At 33.6% G+C, this 16,727-nt stretch overlaps 2 protein-coding genes across 2 annotated transcripts; both read left to right on the top strand.

Annotated features, from left to right (window-relative positions):
- Nucleotides 1-259: 259 nt before the first annotated feature.
- On the top strand, nucleotides 260-3,993 carry LOC129293684 (calcium-dependent protein kinase 26). The gene is given in 8 exon segments (XM_054931761.1): nucleotides 260-510; nucleotides 816-1,183; nucleotides 1,185-1,295; nucleotides 1,297-1,608; nucleotides 1,610-1,721; nucleotides 1,831-2,127; nucleotides 2,678-3,082; nucleotides 3,427-3,993. Coding segments are annotated over 7 exon segments (1,554 nt in total). The 5' UTR covers nucleotides 260-510; nucleotides 816-1,132; the 3' UTR covers nucleotides 3,693-3,993.
- A 7,858-nt stretch (nucleotides 3,994-11,851) lies between these two features.
- On the top strand, nucleotides 11,852-15,554 carry LOC129292506 (uncharacterized). The gene is made up of 5 exons (XM_054930061.1): nucleotides 11,852-12,130; nucleotides 13,214-13,475; nucleotides 13,567-13,763; nucleotides 14,351-14,538; nucleotides 15,035-15,554. Exons 1-5 carry the CDS (start codon nucleotides 12,036-12,038, stop codon nucleotides 15,319-15,321), a joined length of 1,029 nt encoding a protein of 342 aa, XP_054786036.1. The 5' UTR covers nucleotides 11,852-12,035; the 3' UTR covers nucleotides 15,322-15,554.
- The last annotated feature ends 1,173 nt before the right edge of the window (nucleotides 15,555-16,727 follow it).

The raw sequence follows: 16,727 nt of genomic DNA, 5'->3' as shown, positions 1-16,727 counted from the left end.
AATTTATTAATGTATGAAATTTTATTTAAAAATATCTTATAATTTAAGAGGGAGTGAATATATTTTTTTTTTGCCGGATAAAAGAAAGTACCATAGTGGAAATAGCACATAGCCGCGTAGGATCGCAATGAAATCAATTAAGAAATAATCAGAGAGAGAATCTAATCATTGCATTTTCTTTCTTTGTTGTTTTTTTTTTTTTTGAGAGAGCGAGAGAGAATTAGAATCTCAATATCAGGAAAGGGATTAACTAAATTAGAAGCCGGTATTGGAGTCCGAGGAGGAGGAGGCAAGGTCTCTTCAATTTCAAAAGACAGAGAAGCGACGAAGCCACAAGAAGGGGTTTCCACCATACAAGAGCCCACCGTGGGGGGAGCCCACCGGAGCTGAGAGCCACCACTGCTCCAACGGACTCCTTCTCTTCTCTCTGCTTCGCCTTCTCTTCCTCACCCTCGTCCTCTCCTTGCCCAGGTCCTTCTCTCTTTCCAGCTGGCTTTTCTCGAATCCGGGGTATGTTTAATTTTTTGTTCTGTCTTGTTTCTAGGTAGTGGGTTTTGAGCTTTTTTAACATCATTCTCATTAATGTTTAGGATTTAGGATGATTTGCTTCTATAAATTTATCAAAATCTTTGTTAAAGTTGTAATGGGGCGTTACATAATTTAAATTAATTTTTTTTTAAGAATCTAGGGTAGGGAAGGTTTTTATCTTGTGATCTGTTCGATTATTATCTTTCTGTAAAGGAAAAAGGCATCCTTTTTCTCTTAATCTGCCTTTGTATATCCATTTATGCGAGTCTCGTTATCATTTTGTGCAGATCAGCTGCTTGGAAAAGGCAGGCAAGTCTTCCTGGCCAAAGGGCCAAATTTCTGGTTTTGAGTTCTATTGTTTACTCTCTTGCATTCCAAATTCCCTTTGTCGCGTGGGTTACGGCGTTTCTTGTTTAAAACACCCACCAAGCTCAGCTTTTTCAAGCGTTTTGACTCTGAAGCGGGATTTGGTGGATGACAGTGTTGAAGAGAAATCAAGGTTGACGTAGCCGTTGAGCACTTTTGGTTTGGAGTTTCCGCTAAGAGAACTATTTGGGAAATTCCTCCTTGTATACCTGGGTTTATTGAGGGCCAAAACATTGGTATGGGTGTTGCAAAGAGCAACAGCGGTTCTGAACCTTCGACTTCTTACCACTTGTTTCAAAGTAGCTAGTCTAAGTGAAACTATCCTGGACACAAAGCAGTCTTCAAATTTGAAGGATCGTTATGTTCTGGGCGAACAGTTAGGTTGGGGACAGTTCGGTGTCCATTAGAGTGTGCACGGACAAGTTGAGTGGAGAAGTTTTAGCCTGTAAATCAATTGCTAAAGATAGATTGGTCACATCGGATGATCTGCGAAGTGTCAAACTTGAGATTGAGATAATGGCTAGGTTATCTGGCCACCCAAATGTTGTGGATCTCAAGGCAGTTTATGAAGAGGAGGATTTTGTACATCTGGTGATGGAGCTTTGTGCTGGAGGTGAGCTATTTCATCGGCTAGAGAAGAATGGACGATTTTCTGAATCTGAAGCCAGGGTTCTCTTTAAGCACCTCATGCAGGTGGTTTTGTACTGTCATGAAAAATGGGGTTGTTCATAGAGATTTGAAGCCTGAGAACATTCTCTTAGCAACAAGAGCCTCCTCATCTCCAATTAAATTGGCAGATTTTGGGCTTGCAACCTACATCAAGCCTGGTACTGGTCTTATTTACTTCTAGGAAGAGTATTATTCCTTTGCAGTTTTATCGTTTCCCTGAAAATGCAACTAATTCAATTGCTTCAAACTGGGCTTTGTTTTAAGCAGGGCAACGTTTGCATGGATTAGTAGGGAGTCCATTCTATATAGCTCCAGAGGTACTTGCAGGTTCATATAATCAAGCTGCTGATGTTTGGAGTGCAGGTGTCATTCTTTACATTCTACTTAGTGGAATGCCTCCGTTTTGGGGGAAGACTAAGTCACGGATCTTTGAAGCTGTTAAGGCTGCTGATTTGAAGTTCCCATCTGAACATTGGGATCACATTTCTAGATCAGCTAAGGATTTGATTAAGGGAATGCTCTGCACAGAATCTTCTCGAAGGCTCACTGCTCAGCAGGTTTTAGGTAAGCTTGAAACCTTTTCTCATTGGAAATTTTGAGCATACAAGCCAACCCGAATTGTTATTCAAATGATGTAAAGTTGAATTATCATCTCAAAATCAAAGTAAATACTTAAAGTTTATTGTCGAACGTTAAACAACCATTAAGAACTTGCCTGTTCTGCCCTGATGGCGTGAGATACCTTTATGCTCAATTTATGGCAAGTGGCCCAAACTCTAGCAATAAATTGATGTCATAATGTTTAAAACTGGTATTACTTATAAGGAAATATTTCATGATCACATGCAGTCATCTATGATATGCGTATTGGTTCTAGGCTAAGCAGTCATGTAGAAATATTTTATGCAACTCTTTTGTTCTCATGATCTCTCTCCAAAGAATGAGTTTGTATTTACCTGCCATTGCCAACTTTCTCTTTGTTGCATGCTCATTTTAAATGGCCTTGAAAGCTGCAATATGAAATCGTCGGCTTTAGATTTGATTACTGTGCAAATGCTATTATTTATCATGACGCATCTAGTCTTGACTCTTCATTTGAGTATTTGTTTTGTAGATCATTGCTGGATGGAGAGCAATCAGACAAAAGCTGAACAACTAATTGAATGTGACACCCAAAGTTGTTGTGAATGGGATGTTGGTGATAGCTCATTCTCTGTCTCCTTTATGCCCAGGAATCAGGACATCAGCTTTGGTGCTGAATCTCCTACATGTGATGCTCAGTCACCTACTTTCACATGCAGATCATCATTTTCTTCATTTCTGGTGGAACCATCAACTCCTTGTTCAGCTTCGGGTGGGTTTTCATTCCAGAGTCCTGGTGATTCTGCTGGTTCGGGTTTCTCTTCTCCTGTTTCTTCAATGCCTAGCTTTGCATTTCTCAGCGCCAATTCTGTTGTTGAGAAAAGGAGTTGTACATTAGAGTTGTCAACTAATGAATCTGTGAGGACAATTCGTGAAGGTATGCGTTGAGTGTCTCATCTTTGAATTCTCTTCACTGTTTCTCTATCTTTGAACTGATAATTGCCTGGCTTTAAATTCTGTAAGGTAGCGTTTGGATTAATGAACTTGGATTTGAAGTCTTTTATTTCAAATCTCGAATTTGAAATCCATATATTTCAAGTTCATGCACACAAGTGAATCTAAATCCATAAATTTTGAAGTGCCCAAACAAGGGATTTGGTTCAAATCCAAATTTCATATATCCAAACATAGCATAAGAATAGTAGGATATATGCCTCTGCAATTCTTGTGATGGTATTGAGGTTCACCTTCAATTTATTATCTTTCTGCAATGTATAGCAGAATCAAGCTTGGGAAAACTACTTCTATCACCAGATTCAACTCTTTGTTGTGGACCGGATGTTAAAGCGAGTAGTCGTAAGCCAGTGGAGGCTAAAAGGGCAGGTGGTGCCAATGGACATAGGGTTTTGGGAATCCACAGCAAGAGAAACCGAACAATTGGACTTGGTGAACGTGAGCAACTTGACCTTGTGGTGACCGAATCTGTCATTCGATGGTCGTCATGCACGCAACTCCAAACATCTCTTAGGTCATCTCTTGTCTGCTGAAAACACAATGACTTGTTGACGGATTAATTAAAGAGTGGTTGATGCAGTGCCCCAAGTTGGCATACATGTGGAAGTTTTGCCTGCCTAAGATGTACATGATATCTGCATTTGAATCAAGTTTGCTGTGTCAGATTGATGTTAGTTTTAGCTTAGATTTGGCAGCGGTTTTATTATGATGTTATGTTTTCATGTCTATTACCACGAGTGTGAGAAAAATGGCAGTCTTGCCTTGTTTGTAAAGGAAGTTGTTTTGATAGACATAGTTCTTCAGTTATCAATATCACGGCGTTTTTGTAACTCAGCTCTTAGCTTCTGTACATGTTTAGCCCTTTCGCTATTCAAGTTTCTGATAAACTGTAGCCCCGCGAGAATGAAATATGAAGAACAGTCCTGTTAATTTAAACTCAGGGCTCGGAGTAATTATGAGGATGTTATTCCATGTTAATGGAAAAAAGGTTAATGATTGCTGTGAGGAACGAGAGTGGTGTGGGGAAGGTTGGTGATGATTTGCCAGGTCAAGTATCAATGTCTCGCTTATTCTATAAATTCGTCATATTCAATGCCACTTCGCTTTTATCATCATTATGACAACTACAATGTCAACGCAAAGATTTACTGCTTCATAACGTCTTTTGTTTTTATTGTTCGCCTTTTTGGACATTAATCTGTTGGTGCGAAACGGAAAAAAAGAAGCTTGGACACTGGATAATCTCTACGTCGGTTATTTTCCAATTCCGACCGGCAGAGACATGTAAAGGGAAAAAATACAAATTCTGGTTTGCCTTAAAATCACGTGAATTGAGAAATCCTTTTCACTAATTCGTAAGAAGAAAAGGAAGATGAGAGATCGTGACAAAAAGTCATAACTCTGTCACCATGAAGTATATAGATGTTAACATTTGGAGCCCACGTGTTCACTTAGTAATGCCATGATCAATAGAACATCATGTTTGGATGGAAGAGAAGCAAACCAAGAAGGAATCAGAAGGGGTATAAAACCAACATAATTTTTTTTTCTTATAGTTTTCTATCTAAAAGTGGACAGATTTTAGAGAAAAAAAATGTTTTATAAAATTACCTCCAAAAAAGAAAAGACATGATATTTAGATTTTTTTTAATATGTAACTGTTGTTTTTGTGAAATTAGTCACTTTGTTGTAAATATGGAGCCACCTTTTGAAAAAGAAGAGAAAAAATATTGGAGAAGAGCAATGTTATGGGTTAGCTTAGGTCCACTTAAAGAAACTAATAATTTCCTCCCCACATGTAACTCCACAAGCTTCTTATTAAAAAAGAGAAGAAATAAGTAAGAGCAATGAAAGAATATCACATCTTAATTTAAAAAATTAAGGCTTAAATTTATGAATTAAGTCTTGGGGCTCACCAAAGCTAAAGCATGCCTCTAGATTCATATTGAATGAGATTTGATCCCATGATTTTGTGAGTTAAATCCTGACCATTTGGAATTGGTTTTTTATGAGTCCACTTATGAGTCCTTCTCTTTTATTATATATTACTTACTAAATTTAATTTTATCCGATGTAGAACTTAATTCCTTCATAAACTCAAGTCTACTAGTACTGAAATAATCTAACAATCTCTCCTTTAAATGTTACCATACAAACTCTCCATATAGAAGATGCCACTGCTTTCAAATCTCTATTCCAGCAATCAAGGCTAGCCAATTTTTAAATTTCAAACAGTGTGGCATATACAAGTTCTTGATGCAACCAAATCAATATCAATCTCATTTTAGGTTTTAAACATGTATGCAATATATTTTCTTCAATCCATCCAAATCCAAATACAATAAATGTTTAATCTTCACTTTTTTTTTTTTTGCCATTTTCACTACTCATGCAAAAGAAGCATTACACAATTTGTTTTTTGGCCAAAGCATTACACAGTTTAATCCCTTAATCTTTCCTTGTGTGTGAACGGAACAAATTAATTGCGAAAGCCTTAACACAGTGAGAGGGAACAGCCACAATATTAGTGTCTGGTATGTGAAAAGGGGCGAAAAAAACAGAGGCACATGATGTTGTCACACAGACTTTACGCACAACCTTAATTTTGAGAATGAGAGGGACAAAATGAGATGGGATATCCCTTGTTGTCTAGCCCAAAAGAATATATTGACTTTCTATACGGAAAGAATTAAAGTGCCTTCCATGAAGTTGCACGTTTGGGAACATGATGCCCCATTATCCCGCTATTACCTTTAATTTCACTCCTCTCTTCTCTACTCTCTATCACTCCCCTCACTAATCCTCATTACCATGACTCTAATTAATACGACTCATCGCTCTATTTCTTTTCTCAATCAATCTTGTTTCCTAATCATTTACTAATATAGGTATATACCAGCATATGTTGAAAAAAATATTTTATTAGTTTTGCATAATTTAAATTATTGTTTCTAATTAAATTAAGACATATAAATATTTTATACTATATTACATATCTCATAACAAATTCTTGTTATTAATTTTAGTAGCATTTTAAAATTAATTTATCTTCATTTGATTGGACAATTATATAATTAAGTATATAAGATCAAATATATGAGACTTCTCCAATAACAAGTTATCATACTCCTTTAGGTCTTAATTATATGGAAAAATTTTAAAATTTTATTTAGTCCTAAATATAGAAAAAAGTTTATCATTATTGTCCATCTTTAATGGCACCAAGTTGTAATTTCTAGACATACTTTATCTTATAATTTTAACGAAGAACAAAATTGAAAAATTAAATATTTTTTTACAAGTTTGAATGTATTAACTATAACTATTATTCCTTTAATCCTATTTGTAGGATAAGAAAAAATATTTTTTATCCATTTTTACCTTTTTTTGTCTCTATTAAATTTGAAAAGATTAATAAATGTTAAAGTATTTAAATTTTGAAATATATATATATATATATTTAATTGAAATAAAGTTAAAAATGTTATTGAATTTTTGGACATGGGTAATAAAATTTAAATTTTACTTAATGGGGAGAACTTTTTTGAGAATCTAAAATTGGTTAATTTTATATACTGGACAGGGTAATCATTGTGATGACTCATCATTGCTCCCAGACTCTCATGCCAAAATTTTGGAACAGATGATTTGTTGATGACAGCTGCTCCGACCCCATTTATCTTTCTGTTTTATTTTTTTTTAAATGTTTGAAATTGGAATCCTATTCAGGAAAAGAAAGAAGGGCTAAGATATATTTTTATTTTTAATATATTTTTTTAAAGAACATTTAATATTTTAAATTTTTATTGGAGTAATTTTACTCTTAAATTTATTAAAACAGAATATTTTATCCTTTTCGTTAAAATTCTAACGTTGACCTCAAATGTTGATTGTTAAAAAATTTGATAAAAAATAATATTTTACTTTAATAATTTTATTAAAATTATTTTAATAAAAATTTTAAAATATTGAGTGTTTCTTAAAAAATATATTAGAAGTAAAAATGTATCTTTATCCAAGAAACAGTAACAGTGAAGGAAAAAAGAATAATATAGAAGAATGTGATTAACTGATTGTGCATAATTATTTTTTGATTTTTCATCACTTCGAATATATTCCTTGAAAGCCAAGACAGGTTCACTTTAGAAAACGCCTCTGCGTTAGCTCATCTGGTCCAATGGGCAGCTACTCTTTTCATCGGGGTTGCATGTTCACCGTTCACGTATGTCTTAGGTAAGATTATGGTCACGGCCCACTCATTTGCGACAAACGTTTGGTGAAAAAAAAAAAAAACTGAATTGTGTTTAATCTTCTACGCTAATAAAATTATATCAAACATGTTCAAATTGGAAATACACTTGATGATTGAAATTTTAATCATATTTTATGGGAAAATGTTTAGAGAAACATTCTTCTGTTGTTTAAACAGAAATATTAAATTCTTTGGAATGATACTCTTTACAGAACTTAAAAAGAAACTCACCTACATGTAGTTTGACGACTTGAAATCTCTGTATGTTATGCAGAGCGGAATGGTGTCCATGGGTGTTTATTTATTACGTATAATAATTTGTGAAATTAGAATGTAAGTCTCACTTTATATAAAATTGGTGCATGTTTATAAGAGACACTTCTAATATTTTTAACCAAATTAAACAGATGCTATTAATCAGGGACAAATCTAAAAACTAATGAATGTGAGGCAAATTGAAAATAAAACTCAAGTGGGGGTCAAAATCTATTTTAATGTTTTTTTACAAGTAAAAGTTCTAGTTTTTCCAAAAGGATTATTGAAGTGTAGGAGGACAAGCACCCTTCCTTATCCTCTTGAAGGTCGAAAATTTGAACTCTCCTAATGTATTAAAAAAACAATTAATATTGAAAAATTATATTTTTTTATTAAAAAATATAAGATATTTTTAACTGAATCTCACCTCTCAATATAATAATTACCTACTTTCAAATTAACCCTATTTTTTTATATTCACCCCTATTAAATATCCTACAATAAATATAAAGTCATTATCAATAGAGACACTTGAAAAAAAAGATAATGATTACCTCGAAAGATTAAAAATGCTTTACATTTTTTAACATTCAACCCTTCAAAAAATACCTTACATTTTTGAACAAAGGGGCTAATAAACACTCTATTCTCTGATGTCTTATAACATTAAGCTATGAACTGAGTGTTGTTTTAGAAAAGCTTTATAAAAATTAACATGATTGAGTGAGTAAGTGGTGAGTTATGTATTATCATGACTTGCTAAATTGCTAATTAATTCTCATCGGGACTTACTTTTATATTTAAAACCAGGCACATGCAAAAAATCAATATATCAATATAGCATAACATTAAATCTATATAAAATTTCCCCATTTATATGATATGACCAGCGTAGCTTATAATAGACTAGATACAATATGCAACCCACAGCGTAGTTAACATATATTGTTCAATAATTTAGGGAGTAAGATGAATAGTACAGCTGTAATGATTCTATATTTCTATATATTGTCACGGCTTATTTTATTATATTGTAATGCAATATATTGACGGGGAAAATTAAGACGATAGTTCATATATAGCTAGGTATTTAATTTTTGGAAAACCAATATAATTTTGGAATTGAATTTCAAGATAACGCGTCAACTCTCTCTTCACAATTATTTATTGTCAATCATACCATGCACGCCTACAACTTAACAAAAGTAGAGGTTCTCTCTTGAAAGCCAAGGAATTTTTGGTACGTCGTGCTTTTCAAGGAAATGAAAGAAAAGTCAACATCCACGAAAAATATGAACACGCACACATACAAAATTATAAAAAAGATGGCGAAAATAACTAATTATAGGAATTTATAAAGGATTCGTTCTAGATATGAGAAATTTATTATTCCTGCCAACTAGTTCATAATCTGGACTTAAACCCTACCCCCTTTTTTCAAACGTTGATCTCGAGGAATATATGATCATTGAATCTCTAAAGATATCAATTCACAATTTATTAGTTTGACTATTAGCGCTACCAAACTAATGAACATGTAATGTTAAACATACCAATCAATAATTTAGTTATACATTTAAGTAAACCATGAAAAGGAGTAATATGGGTTGACCTTGATAGTTAATACTACATTAATTCATTCAAGTAAAACCCCGTGAAATTAAGCAATAACATCATCAATTAATTTATATAAATAAAGTTTGGACGAAGGCCATATTTGCTTTTATTTCACTTCTGTCGTCCATGCTCATTGTGAACTCGCAAAGGGAGAATTAGAAGTCCACGGTTTTGAGTTTGAAGAATTAGTGAACTACACGCAAGCTTCTGCAGCACATTATAAATATAATAAAGTTCACAGACAGCTTTGCCAAAAAAAAAAAAGATGTATTTCCCTTACGCATCGGTAATCCTTTTAAAAGTATTTTTAAATATTAAATATTAGCACTTCTCTTAATACAAATTTGAACTTTCATTTATCACATTATAAAAGATAAGTCATTTCCAATAAATCCAACCTTATTAAGAGAAGATAATATTCATTATTCATATATGGAGTATGAGGAAGAGGAGACTATACAAGCCCACGGGCACATACAATTTGTGGGATTTTGAAAAAATAGCAATAGCAAGTATTATGAGTTATAACATAATTTGTTATAAATTTGATATTTTACATTGTTTAGAACAATTTAATTATTAATTTGTTGGCATGGTGATTGAATTAATTAATAATTGAGTTAAATGTATTTTGCTTCTTGTACTTTCTTTCGAAAAATGTTGGGCACCATATATTAATAATTATTTTTTTCCTTAAATAATTTTCTAGAAAAGCAAAATTTTCTCTTTATTAGTAAGCCGGTTATCTTTGCAGTTTTTTATTAATACGATATGTTGTTTGGTATTGATTTATTTTTGAACTCTTTCTTTAAAAATGTTGGGCATCTTTAAATTTCTTCTCTGCGAGGAGTGCATGCATCATATACTAATAAGCGGGGTCTTTTTCTCCTAGATCATTTTCAAATAAGCAAAAATTTCCCCAATTAGTGATTAATTAATAGAGGGAGATTTTTAAAACATACATAAAAAAATTAAAAGATATCTAATATTATTTTTAAAGACTTATCTAATCACTACACATATAAATTAAAATCATGATTGATGGTCAAAACTACTTCATTTAATATTTGTGAATTTTTTATTTAAAACTTCTGCCAGCAAGCTTTCTAGTTATTATTTTAGCATACCTTCCATTTTTTATCCATTAGCATCTAGATTCTACAGACTCAGCGCATAAATTAAGGAAAGGTAAAACTTAAATGATTGGTTTTATATATTTAATATATTTTTATTCGACAAATAAATTTTAATGTACTAATAAGAGAGTTTGTATGTTATTTTAAAATTTTCCAATCTATCATTGATTTTTATCTGTTTTTTTATCATTACGTTTCATGCTCCATAACATATTTTCTAAAAAAGTGACATTTAAAAAAACCATTCACAAATTCTTCCATGCCCTTGTCAAAACAGCCTTGTACTAGTGTTTATTTTCTTTGACAATTGGAAGAAGAAAAGAAGGAAACGGTGGGAAAAAAAGTGGTTCACCCACAAACGACGAAAAATAAACATGAAAGAAATTTAATCAGACGTGGTTGGAGATTTGGAGCCGTCATCAAACGACAAACATTGGAGGGTTGCTATAATTTATGGGAAGGACGGCGCATCTAATTAAAAGTAGTACCATCCTATGATCAGTTACACTTGTAAATTTTTTTTTTTAACTCATAAGATCTAACTTTCAATTTTGTTAATTTGTTTTGTTTCCCGATAAATTTTTTATTTAACCAGTGATGCAATTTCAAATTTTCTCAATCACAAATTGGACTCTAGATTCTTTTACTTTTTAACATCTCATTGAATGAATTTTGTGCATAGTATAATTATATGTCAGCTTTTATATATTTGCGTGCTATTTTTCTGTTGTTGATACTTGATAGCACAAAATGGCGGACTTTGTAAGACTTGATGTTTCTATTTTTATGTTAAAAAACAGCCGGAAAACAATGAGGTGATACATGTCTAGGGACAATTATGCTCAAGTCTCCTATTCCTTTCAATTTTTATTATAAAAGAAAATATCATATGATTTATTATTTTTTATAAGTAAAATTTTAAATTTTAAAAAATATTTATTATATTTTTTAAATTACTGCTCATAAATGGATGACATCATTAAGTTAGTGAAAAAAATAGACACTAATTATAAGGACATCTTCGTACAATAATTTTAATTGCAGAATAATTATTATAATTAATTAATTTTTTAAAACTGCATGAATTGATTTGGGAGTACAACCCAATAAATTTATAGATAATTGGGTTTAATCATTACTGTTGTACTATGCTCAATTATTCATGTATATTGAGATATTTGAAGACGCAGTGAGAATGTGACATCTACGTGATGAATTCATGTTGGTATATTGGTTGAGAGTACCAAATTTTATAGGTCTACCGCTAACATGGCAAGTTGGCAACGCGTGCACAATAGATGTGTAGTGGGATCTAAACTTGATTATCCCATATAATAATCAAATGACAACATCAGCATCTACACGTGTCCTCTCGTAAATCGCCGTGGAGATCAGCTACTCACGAGATTTTCTGGTCCAGGTTTGGCTCCCACTTTTTCTCAATTTCCACATCTCCAACTCGCTCTTCCACTCACTCGCCTCGCCTCGTCCTTCTCCTACCTCTTTCCACATCCTTCCCTAAGTGTAAACCCGACCGCTCTCTTGGCTAATGCCAAACTCCCCAATCGCCCTTCCCTTTGCCTGAGAATCTTGGACACCTTTTGATTCGCATTTCCATGCCTCGCCTTCATTGCTTCTTGCTTCTTCCTGCTTTCTTGTGCCTCGTCCGTGTCTTCGTCGCCGGCGATGGTGAGGCTGATCCGCTTTACAAGTAAGCTTCAATTCGATCTTTCTCTTCTGATTTCCTTTTAATTCTCCGTCGCAACTCGATCTTTTATTTCAAAATTTGCCTTTGGGCAATTTCCTTGAGGCAGGGGATTGTTCTATCGCTAGTCTTGCTCTGCGGAGAGAATCTTGTTTCGCATTTTCAGAAAGATGAAAACTGGATTTCTTCACGTTCTTTTAATTTTAGTAACTTGTTTTTCTTTGGAAGATTTTGTGAAGTATCAACTTTTGAGATAACGTTGACTTGGTAGGTTGTGGAAGTTCTATTGCTTTTTTAGTTACTGATGACAAGTTTTAATCTGCATATGAGAATAATTCCTCTGATTATGTCTAGATACATTACCCATTTCTGCACCTAACATTTTCAAGCCTAGTTGCCTACTCACATATCGTGTGCCTTTTTTAACTTTCCTAAAATTGTAGAGTTTATGTAACTGCAATAAAGGTGATGCGAACGGTGGTTGTTATCGTACGTCGTCGTCGTTTTTTGCTGCTTTTTGGCGAAGGCATATTTGATTACTTCCTTTTCATGACTGATATAGCCGAAACCCCTTCCCTTCTTGGTCAACGGCAGCCTTCCCAATCAACTAGCACTTAATCTCATCAACACTTCACGTTATTTTGATACTTGATAGTTCACTTGGCTACAGTAAAAAGTGTGCTCCAAAATACTTGTACATATATTTATATTGCATGGGTTATGTTAGTTGAATAGATATCCTATCCTTTGAAAGGAAAGCCAAAAGCTCGATTATTTTTTATAACTTGTAAGCATTGAAGATGATTTCTACATAACAGTATAATTTGATAAAAACGAAAGCAGTAAAGGATAGACTCTTCATAAATTGAATGTGATATATCTCACTGTCTCTCTCTTGTAGTTATTATCAATTGTAAATGAGGAGAGACAGATGCAAGAAACGTGAATGTTGTGATTCTGACTGATGCAGTGGTGATTAGGCTAACAAATCATATTGATATTACTCTGAGTTTCCATAGGAAATAACATTTAGATAATTATTGTACTCAATGTATTGTATGATAATATTGGGTCATTATCAAATATCAGGGATTGTGTGGAACAGTGCAAGAAATCTGGATGTGTAGGAAATATATGCTTTCAACATTGTAAATTCTCTTCTGATGGAAAACCAATTGATGGTCCATGGTATATGAATGAACCTCTCTACCTAAGGTGGAAACAATGGGACTGTCAGACTGACTGCCAGTATCACTGCATGCAGTCTAGAGAGGAAGAACGAATGAAACTTGGTGACAAGCCTGTCAAGTATCATGGAAAATGGCCATTTCGGCGTGTCTATGGGATTCAGGTTTTTGCATAAGTCTCACCAAAATGATATAGCTGTAATGTGGATTTTGTTATTTCTCATTGAAGCGTGGACAATTTACTTATGGTTTCAGGAACCTGTGGCTGTTGCACTCTCTGCCCTTAACCTTGCTATGCAATTTCATGGTTGGATCTCCTTTTTCATTCTTGTCTACTATAAGTTGCCTTTAAGGCCAGATAAGAAGACTTATTATGAGTACACTGGTTTGTGGCATATCTATGGGATCCTATCAATGAATTCATGGTTTTGGGGCGCTATTTTCCATAGTAGGTAAGTTGCTTTCAATATCTATTATTGTCAGGACTTGCGGGCAGTATCCAATACTTTTTTAAGTACTAGCACTTGAAGCAGACTTGCTGTACATTCATGGTGCCTTGACATTAATTTACTTCCAGTTCCATTGCAAAACAAATTTCTTTTTGCTATAAATCATATCCTCCTTTTTCTTTGCAAAAGTTTTTTCTCTTGTTAAAAATAAAATAAAATAAATAAATAAATCTTCGCCTGGGCAGAATCTTTAAATGCGTAGGAAATAAGCAGATTATGATATCTTTAATACACGATACAAATGAATCATACAGAAGTGTTTTTGCTTTACATGTGTCGTACAAACTTCTTATACTGATGTGACTCACCAAAAAGTAGCTGAACTCTTTCAGATTTTGTTTTGTTATAGTGTTTCTGTCCATGCTTCTTTGCATGATATGGTGTTATATTATAATAAAGTATCTTTCTGAGTTATGCGTATTTAATTTTTATCTTGAGGGTCAAAAGGGTTTCTGGGCTCTGAGATTTTTATCTTCATCATCATCATCCTTTTTGTTTTGACGTGATATCCCAATCTTTATCGTATGTAGAGATGTAGAATTAACAGAGAAGCTAGATCACTCTTCTGCTGTGGCCTTACTTGGATTTTCCCTCCTTCTAGCAATACTGCGTGCTTTTAATGTGAGAGATGAGGCAGCAAGAATCATGGTCGCTGCACCTTTGATAGTCATTGTGACAACTCATATCCTGTATCTGAATTTCTACAAACTTGATTATGGTAATGATTTCTTCTTTTTTTCAAACGAAGTGTTAAATGGTACATCTTATATTCTTAAATTAAACTATACTAAGAATAACAAAAGATGCAACTTCATTTCTTAGAGAGTTGATATGCTAGCTTCCTTTAATGATTTGTTCAGTCTTCTTTTCTGCATTTTTTGTTACTTCCCTTTCATCCTCTGCCTTGACTTTGTCGTTGGTGATGTGATCATTGTTTTCTTTGCAAATAGCTTGGTGCTCTGCCTCTATGGAAGCGTGGTCTTTTATCCTTGACAGCTAATATAGTCCTAATCTCAAAAAGTCGAGTCGCTTTGTGCAGTCCTGTTTACCTGTTCCATCTATCATCTTAGTGAGCTTATTTTAACTAGATGAAATTAAATTGGTTTACACAAATCCTATGAACTTGTGCTCAATTAACTTCTTGAGTTGCTTAACTGTTCATTATGATGTATTGTCTTTGGGTAATGAGCTGACAATTCAACTGTCACTTGTAGGTTTGCACATGAAAGCCTGCATGGCAATGGCTATTACCCATCTTCTTGTTTGGGCAATTTGGGCTGGTATTTCACACCATCCAGGGCAGTGGAAACTGTGGCTGGTAGTGGTGGGAGGAAATCTGGCTATGCTCTTCGAGATATATGAGTTCCCACCTTACATGGGATATGTGGATGCTCATGCACTTTGGCATGCAACGGCCATTCCAATAACATACCTCTGGTGGAGTTTTATAAGGGACGATGCTGAGTTTAGGACCTCCGCGCTCCTCAAGAAGGTAAAATAGTGTTGGCTTAATGGACATTAAATCGGTGGGTGGATCAGTTCAGATCATCAAGCTCATGCCATGATTACTTAATTACTTTTGTCGATACATCCCGAGTTCGTTGTCTTTTTCCTCGTGCATGCATTTGTTTCAAATGCTTACCACGATGGCCCTTTGTTTTTTTGTTCTGTTTTTCCCCCCAGATGTGAGGGATGCTACTTTTCTTTATTGGAATTTAGATTTAGATTTGCATATATCCCTATTCCTCATAACCCATTCCTCCTAGAAATTCGTAGTAAGAAGCACAACTTGGCTTTGATCTAAAGCTAATAGAAGGCGAAGTTCATCATAATAGATGTTTAAGCATAACTTATTATTCAAACATTTCATTTTGGGTAAAATTTCTTTACATGAAACATTTGGCGTGCGCATTTTGCTTCTACTTTTTGGACGTAATACGCAAATCTAAACTTGTGGGCATCAAAGTCAACTTCCTATCTTGTTGGTCAAAAAACTAGAAATTAGTTTGCTGTCTGCCTGTCTCAGATTGTTTATCACAGTGGGCTTCGCGAAACTTTTCTGAATTAACAATGATAGAACATTAGGAACTGGCTTCAAATTTTTAGGGGGATAAAAGTCAGCTAAGTGACACCCGCGCGCACGATATTCATACTTTATTCATAGTTGATTTTTTTATTAAGTTATTTGACGTGCATGTAAATTTCACGACTTGAATCCAACTGCGTCTGAAAACTAGAGGAAGGCTCCAAGCAAAATTGTTTTTATTATTGATCACTTTCGAAATAATTGCCGGTCATGAAGAGTTTTGTCTAATAAGTTTTCCTCTGACTCTTCTGAGAAAAGGATTTTCATAATACAATATTTTTTTATTTTTTTTAAGCCTGCAAAACACAGTGAAGATAATTTCAATGGAATGAAAACAATTTCCAATTTTACATGGATGTATTATATAACCTTTCTTGAAAGACAAGAAAGGGATTATCAGTCACAAACTATCATTATAAATATTTACCATAGAATCTTTATTAAAAAAAAAATTCCACAATCTATTGAACTAATCTATTTAAATTTCAAGTAAAATTGTTGTGATGCAATGCCTTGTCATTTTCTTTTGCTAAGTTGTTAATGGATCTTGTGATATTTAAATGTGTTATATGAAATTTATATATAATACCCCTAGAAAAATTTTCACAAGTTTTGGAGTAAAATGTTTTGGCATTACATGAAATCTCTTACCACTCAAGACAAGGAAAATCGCGCACAAATTTGCTTGGATTTTATACCAAGTCAGCCATTCTTGGGAGACGAGAAACGAAATTTGAGAGCAAATATATTATTTAATCACAGTTGTGTAATATATTATTTAACTATCCATTTTTTATTATATTTATTAGTAATTAGTAATA

The sequence above is a fragment of the Prosopis cineraria genome, unplaced genomic scaffold (assembly GCF_029017545.1).
Source record: "Prosopis cineraria cultivar Desert tree isolate PC_DT_omini unplaced genomic scaffold, ASM2901754v1 PC14, whole genome shotgun sequence".
Lineage (NCBI taxonomy): Eukaryota > Viridiplantae > Streptophyta > Magnoliopsida > Fabales > Fabaceae > Prosopis > Prosopis cineraria.
The sequence above is the reverse complement of the archived record's forward strand: the minus strand, read 5'-3'. Positions and strand labels throughout refer to the sequence as shown.